Below are 7,500 nucleotides of genomic sequence, written 5' to 3' on the forward strand. Positions count from 1 at the left end.
TTTTAAAAGCTAAAAAATCAAACAGGAGCTGCAAGAAAACAAGAATCGTCATAAGCAAAGTTTGCAGTATTAGCTACTTTCAAAACACTTGGTTTTGGAATTCTTATGTACGGAGATATGAATGATATCTCCCCAATTTTATTTGCTGCAAATTGTCATTTGAAAATAACTTCAAAAATGAATTGAACTGGTAATTATGATAATGGTTTGCTGTAAATTGTAAAACTGATGACAACAGATCACTGAACTTCCAATTGACACTGCCCAAAATGCAGCACTTGCCGATGGATAGTCATTTATTGTGGGTACAAAGAAGTGACTTCACCTTAAAATGATATTAAATATTATGGTAATATTAATAAGGTTTAAGAGGTGGTCACATTAATAAAGTTCCACTGTAAATATTTACTTTTCCTACTGCAACACTTTTGAAAACAATGCACACTATCTTTCCAACTTAAAAGACATTTTGTTTCCTTGCCATAATTATTACAACTTCCGTTACGCTTGAGGATCAAAAAAAGTTTGCAATTATATTATAATTTCACCAGATGTCAACAAGTTACAAAATGTCAAGCCTCTTCACCATAAAAAGATGTATTAAGTAACCAAAGTTCAGTTGTAAACTTCTCTGATTGCTCTCTGATTACAAAAACCTGTCGGTAAGTAATTCAACTAAACTGCTGCAGCTATGTGACTTACATGAAGCACAGTTATCCCAAATGTGACAGCCAGGAGGAAGAGATTAGTGTCTGTGAAAATACCTCTAATCTCATCCAAGTCCTTGTCAGAGAATCCTGAAATTTTTACAGGAATAAGCCAGATTTATCTTTTTATCAAAAACTACATTAATTCGTACAATGTTGTAAACTAAATGTTATACAAATATAATGGTGAGAATTTTATCACAGACTAATTTTTGACACAATTTCGTATGCTGGTGTACAATCATGTATGTTGAACAATAATATTTGCAATCATCACAACCTTCAGACATCCAAGCAGGTGTGCGGAAAATAAAAGACATGGAGAATAAAGATCGAAGACCCTGAAAATGAAGACCCCAAGAAAAATAACATATCAAACAATAAAGTTCAAAACACATTCTTCTGTTGTTTTCCTGTTGTTAATTTACAATCCATGTAGGTGCTGAACCATTTCAGGTGAATTCTCTGGGGTTCTATATCTAATGTATTTGTTTTTGTTTCCTTTTAATTTCCAACAACTCACCTTGGTGTGTAAAAATGAAGACCAAGACTGTAGACAGTGGTAATTAACCTGAAATGACTCACCAGCCAGCATTTATAAATAAAAGGAAAGCAAGAGGAATTCAATGTGTTTTGCTTTTTAATTACTGCTTGATAAATTAAGTGTATATTTCCTATGGGGACCTTGGTTGGTGGGTCTTCAATCATTGTTTTCCAGTTGTTTGTTCTCCATGTACTAAGAAACAAGCTAAACGTAACAGACGCTTGTCCACGTATAGGTAAAGACCTTCTGTCAGATGGAATGTACACCTGTAAACATAATGATTATGGTTCAAACTTTTTCGGGCGGGTACAAAAGTCAGACCGGATCAACTCGGATCAACTCAGATCGCTCACCTTGGATCTAGCAAAAAACAGTTTTGTAAGCCAAAACTGTTGGACTTTGCACCAATTTCACAAAGGTTAGCTTACAGATTATGGCTAGCTAAGCATGATTTCTCAAAGCCTTATCATTTTTTCTTTTATGTCGATCGGAGGTGAGTGATCCAAGTTGATCCACCCCGACTTTTGTACCTGCCTAATTTTTTCTTGATTTGAAAATTTTGAGTTGTCTTTCATAAACTGAAATTTTTGGAACCAGGAAAAAATTTGAACCACATTAACTCCAAAATTTCTCACCTAAATTCTTCATAGACGTGAAGGAATGATGGACCGAAGCCCAAATACGAAGTTTCCCAAGGGATATTGGTGAATATTTGATTTTGAGTTCCATCTCTGTGCTATTTGCATTTATGGGCTATAAGCAAATCAAGAACAAAAATTATATTATATGATATATAATGGTAGATGATCAAAAATGAACATGCAATGACCTCACATAATCTTTGACATTCCAAAAAGACTGCTATTGTATGTTGGAACTAAATTAAGAGGGTGAACTTTGTATTGTTGTGAGTCATGATATTTAATTAATTTTTCTGTAATGGATGATCAAGACCTCCTTAAATTAATATAATTGTCAATAAAAATTTGATTAATTTTACTATTATCTCACTGATGGGAAACTATTTTACATTTACCTTAAGGTATCTGTAAACAACTCCTAGTTGGTCTATGTACAGCACTGGAAGATATTCATTGTTTGGGGCTAAGCTACATGTAGTGAAAAGAACAAATTGTCAGCATGTTTTGTGGTCAAAACATAATGCAATTGTTGCAAAAATTGTACTTGAAATTCAGTACAATGTAGCTAGGTAGACTAGTATAGTCTGGAAGGATTTGCAGATGGACGCCAGAAAAATAGACCACACCTGATGAATTGAAAAATCTCCCCAGGAATGGCTTGACGTTGAAAGTCAACTTTTTCACTTAAGACATGAAAGTTGAGTGTTGGCTTCCAGTGTGTTACTGGAAGACTGCTGGTGGTCAACGTTGTTTTCTGGGAAACAACAATAACAACAAGTCAGAATTTATTCCTAGCAAAAGATAATAAAAGAATACAGAAACTCATCATCATCATCATCATCATCATCATCATCGTATCTTTATTTACCCTTGGATTTTAGAGTAGCTTGGTGTAACTAGTATCTCTGAGCATTTACCCTCCTAACCATGATATACATGTATCACAAGGACAGACTAGCATTGAACTACTTCTTTGCATCAAATTGTGTTTACTGTTAGTAGTTGAAATGATTGATTGACTGACTGATGATGAGGATAATGATGATGATGATGATGATGATGATGACGATGATGATGATACAGGAAATATTCAAAGCGTATATCTAGACAAAAATGGACCAAACATATCCATCAAGGATGTAAAACTGGAAAACCTGGGGCAACTCAAGGCCTACAAGGCGAGTATCTCAGTTTCACTTTGGACAGGGAGATTTAAAAAACTAACTAAACCTCTGTGTTTTGGTTAATTTTTGGGGACAGTGAATTAAAGGTCTCCTTCGGGAGATGAAAAGTAACTGGCAGCAGACTCTCAGCCACAGTCCACTTAACTTATCTATACAATGCCTCTGATGTGGCTTTCAGCATGAAAATAGATGTATACTACACTGGGTTCACTAGTTCATGTACCTTCTATAAATTCCAGGAGCATAGGTGAGGATCCAAATGAGTTAATTTTTCTTATACGTAGATATTATTCTTATTTTGATTAAAAACGAGGGAAAAATAAAGCTTTGGAATGCTTGGCAAAAGAGGCATCAGTGGCCAGAGGCACAAGCAAAGACAACTATTCCAGGATGTCTCCGATATCCACTACCTGTAGCTTCAATGGATACATGTACTTCGGTCCTTAATTAGTGAAGTGGATATCTAAACTTCAAGGCGGACTAACCTCTTTAAGATTTTTATCAGAGTTCAGTAGATTAACAGATTCGTCTTGACGTAAAGAATAGACTGTCAGTGGAGCAATAGCGTGCGAAGCATACTGACTGCTAAAGGGAGATACTCCAGTTGGATAAACAAACACATGTGCATATAGTGAACCATTTTCTCTTGTTTGTTGTGGCAAACTGACATTAAGTGTTCTGTAATGAAACAAAAATAAATGGAAGTTTCATATTGCTCTTAGAGATTGCCTTTTTAAAGGAGGAAGGGGAGGGGGGAGGGAATGGACCCGGTGGTAAGCAATGACTTGCTTCTATGAGACAAGGTGATTTTTTAGTAGCAGTATTTGTAATAATTTTATTTATCAATTAACACAAGCATTTTCCTTTTCCTTGTCAACAAAAAGTCCTGTACATTGTGAATTCAACTACAATAAATATTACTCATGTTTAATTAATCAGGCTCATACCTCAAAAAAGCACAATAATGAACGTGGCTGCCTGAGGTTTCAGGGTGAACCTTGAAAACAATCAGGGACCCACAAACTGGCAGGGGTCCCCCATCAGTAATACAGTATTACAACAACTATCTAGAACACATTTTTTTTCTCCTACTTTTACAGTTATTGTATTATATATACATATATTGAGTTTTTTAACATAATACCCATTAAAAGTGTTGAATGAGCTTTCATCAAGGTCTAAAACCCAGTCCCCAAGTTGATGTTCAGTAAGAGAACTACTGTGTCACTATGCAAGTGAACTGCATCTGGTAGCAATCTTCGCTACAAATTCTAAATACATTGGACTAAATCCAGACACTAATTTGCATTCTAAATACAATTTGTACTAGATGTATCGATCTTCAAACGATGCCATCTTAAGAAAACAATACTGGCAGGGTATTCTGAAATTGCTCCCTACACTGTAGAAAATTTTATAACAGCAACTTCAGAATATTCCATGTCCAGAATGTCTCTTTAAAGAACCACTTGAAGAATGAGACATCTCTATTTGTATGTTAATACTTGGGTGTGCAGTAAGTTTAAGACAACAGACACAAAAATGGGTGTAAACAAAGGGGGAGGGAACATATACTGGCAATATTATTTTTATCAATGAGGTTGTAAAACAGCTGGAATGCTTGGCATGATAATGCTAGAGGCACAATAAAAGACAACTATTCCAACGCCACACAGACATGAAGGAGAAGCTACTCAAGCTTGACGAAGAAGCCAGGCAAGACGGGACTGAAGATCAACGTGAAAAAAAACGAAGAGTTTGAGGCTCAACCACACAAGTGTAGCTACATTCACCATCCGGCAGGACACCATCGAGGAAGACTTTGCCTACCTGGGCAGCACTGTGTCCACAGAAGGTGGAACTGATCAGGACATCCGCATTCGGATAGGAAAAGCTGCAGGAATCTTCAATACCCTTCGACCCATCTGGCGATCAACAAAGCTGTCCCTCAACACAAAGCTTAGTATCTACAACTCCAATGTGAAAAGCGTCTTTTTATACGGCTGTGAAACTTGGAGAGTGCTGAAGTCATCGATGGCCAAGATACAAGTCTTTGTGAACCGCTGCCTCCGCCAGATCCTTGGAGTGTGGTGGTACGACAGGCTGAGAAATGAAGAGCTGTGGAGAAGCACATCCCAAGAGCCAATCGAGCAACAGATCAGGAGACGCAAGTGGCGCCTGCTTGGACACACACTGAGGAAACCTGCAGACAATGTCACACGAAGAGGGCTACGGTGAACACCCCAAGGAAAGCGCCAAGGCGAAGGTCGCTGGCCTGACATGGGGACACCTCGAGCAGAAGGTCCTGGACAGGGGAGGATGGCAAACTCTGGTGGACGACCTATGTTCCATACGGAACAACAGGAATTAACTATTCTAGGATGTCTCCAATATATGTAGCTTCAATGGACACATGTACTATACAGTAACCTTAATTAGTGAGAATGCCTCTTTAAAACAGCACCATTTGAAGAATGAGACATCTCTACATGTATTTGTATAAATGCTTGGGTGTGCAGTAAGTTAAAGGCAACAGACACACATTGGTGTAAACCAGGGGGGAAGGGAATGTACGGGTGATAATATGTTGATCAATAAGGTGGGAAAACACAAAAATGGGTGTAAACAAAGGGGAGAGGGAAATATATTGGCAAGGCATGGATAATACCCACTGCCCGTACGGACTACCAGATGAGGGTCAGTCGGCACCTAGCCAAGGGGGTGCCTCATGCCGGTATTGTAAAGCCCACACACCAGTAGGACACATTTTCCATTCAGGAACTAGATAAACTACCTAGCTCTCCAGTGAGTTCTAGTAGCTCAACGGGTAGAGCATCCGACCAGTGTTACGGAGGTCATAAATGTAGGTTTCAATCCTGCCAAGGACTCTGCTTTTTCACTTGTCCATTTGCCTGTTGCCAAGCAACTTGTATTCTATCCTTTTCATACTTTAACATGTTTTGGCTGTGACCCTGTAAGGTACATGTATATTTCAGAGGGTATTTCAAAGAAACGAATTAAAATCCATGTATATTGTGTACATGCATGCATGTATTCGTTGATTGCACTCACATGATGAGACAGCCATGTTGGTGCCAAAACAATAGAAAAATGTATCTTAAGTTTTGTATAATAATTTAGTCCAATTGCCAAAAGACATTTTCGTTAATTGTTCATTCCAACATGGCCGCAGAGACGTCAGGAGCTATCAAAGCGTAAAGACCTTATGCATGCGCGTTTTTGAGAAGCGGACGGCAACCGGAAAAGATCATTTTGTGAGCCAGGAGCGTGGTGTCTCCCAGATTTTTACATTATCATCTCTAATGGAAAAAAGATAGTTAGTGATGTAAATGTGGTTGTGTGAAGACAAGTTAAAAGGGAAAACAGCTCACTTCCGGTTGCCCACTGCGTCTCAAAAACGCGCTTGCTTAAGCTCCCTAATATATGTAAATCAAACTCACGTTCCAAATGAACGGAACAAGCTGAAGTTATCACTTTTCCAAAGGAAATGGTAGTTTCTCTCATGTGTCTTGTATTGGTGAGGTGATGTATAAATTGAGATCTGTAAAATAACGGTGGCTTGAGGACTACGGAATATTAGGAGAGTTTCACAAAATAAGAGACACGTGCAAAATGTTGTAAGAGCTATCAGGTTATCAACTCACCTCTAACTTATTGTCTACAACAGAATGTGCTCGAAGACACTTCCTAGAATTTCCGTCACATGCCGGCACGTGAAAAAGATGATAAATAACATAGACGCTATTAGCTACATACAATCCGAAAAGGATGAAAACAATCGTTGTGACAAAACTCATCGCAATAATTTAGCATAAAATGGACGGTGGTTCAAATTTAATATTGATTACAAACTTAATCAGGGCTTCATGTATGCCCAAATGAAAATGAACACTTTGAAATTTCAAACTAAAACATGAAAATTCTTGAAAATATGTTTCCTTTCTTTTCTTGAAACTGACTTGTCGTTGCTAATAGTGGCTCCACTTTTCTGCAAATTAATTGTTCATATTTACAAATTAGATAAAGTTAATTTAACTATAACTTCTGTTTCTTCAGGGATTTTCAGAGTATGACTTGCAAAAATACACTATATGTTTCCTAAATTCAACATAAGTGATAAAAAAAAAAGATTTGACCTTTTTCCGTTCATTGAATCAACAAGAAGTCAAAATTTGTAAATTATTGGCAGGTAAAATCCCAGGCAGCCTTGCAGACCCTGATGACGCAATGAGCAGCGCGAATAAAATAGCAAGATGGCGGCGGGCAGAAGCTCTTCGTCTTCTAACTCAGATACAAACCAACAAGTCGATCGAATAGCCCTGTTATATCCCAAAGTAGACGAATCTGAAACCCCTCTACCGAGATCTTGGTCTGCTAAGGACAAATTTTCCCTGATAGGTCTT

At 37.7% G+C, this 7,500-nt stretch overlaps 2 protein-coding genes across 2 annotated transcripts in view; one reads left to right on the forward strand and one right to left on the reverse strand.

Annotated features, from left to right (window-relative positions):
• Positions 1 to 6,950, reverse strand: part of LOC137974781 (lipid scramblase CLPTM1L-like) — a 17,446-nt gene extending 10,496 nt beyond the window's left edge. Inside the window, exons 1-8 of the mRNA XM_068821797.1 lie at positions 6,742 to 6,950; positions 6,538 to 6,638; positions 3,562 to 3,754; positions 2,519 to 2,646; positions 2,288 to 2,360; positions 1,887 to 2,004; positions 703 to 797; positions 1 to 28 (exon numbers count right to left, since the gene is read on the reverse strand). The exon at positions 1 to 28 is cut by the window's left edge and continues 57 nt beyond it. Coding sequence (XP_068677898.1) covers positions 1 to 28; positions 703 to 797; positions 1,887 to 2,004; positions 2,288 to 2,360; positions 2,519 to 2,646; positions 3,562 to 3,754; positions 6,538 to 6,638; positions 6,742 to 6,894 — 889 coding nt within the window. The 5' untranslated portion in view covers positions 6,895 to 6,950. The remainder of the gene's footprint in view (positions 29 to 702; positions 798 to 1,886; positions 2,005 to 2,287; positions 2,361 to 2,518; positions 2,647 to 3,561; positions 3,755 to 6,537; positions 6,639 to 6,741) is intronic.
• A 388-nt stretch (positions 6,951 to 7,338) lies between these two features.
• Positions 7,339 to 7,500, forward strand: part of LOC137974874 (ran-binding protein 9-like) — a 28,427-nt gene continuing 28,265 nt past the window's right edge. Inside the window, exon 1 of the mRNA XM_068821910.1 lies at positions 7,339 to 7,500. This exon is cut by the window's right edge and continues 31 nt beyond it. Coding sequence (XP_068678011.1) covers positions 7,351 to 7,500 — 150 coding nt within the window. The 5' untranslated portion in view covers positions 7,339 to 7,350.

This window comes from Montipora foliosa, chromosome 1 (genome assembly GCF_036669935.1).
Source record: "Montipora foliosa isolate CH-2021 chromosome 1, ASM3666993v2, whole genome shotgun sequence".
Lineage (NCBI taxonomy): Eukaryota > Metazoa > Cnidaria > Anthozoa > Scleractinia > Acroporidae > Montipora > Montipora foliosa.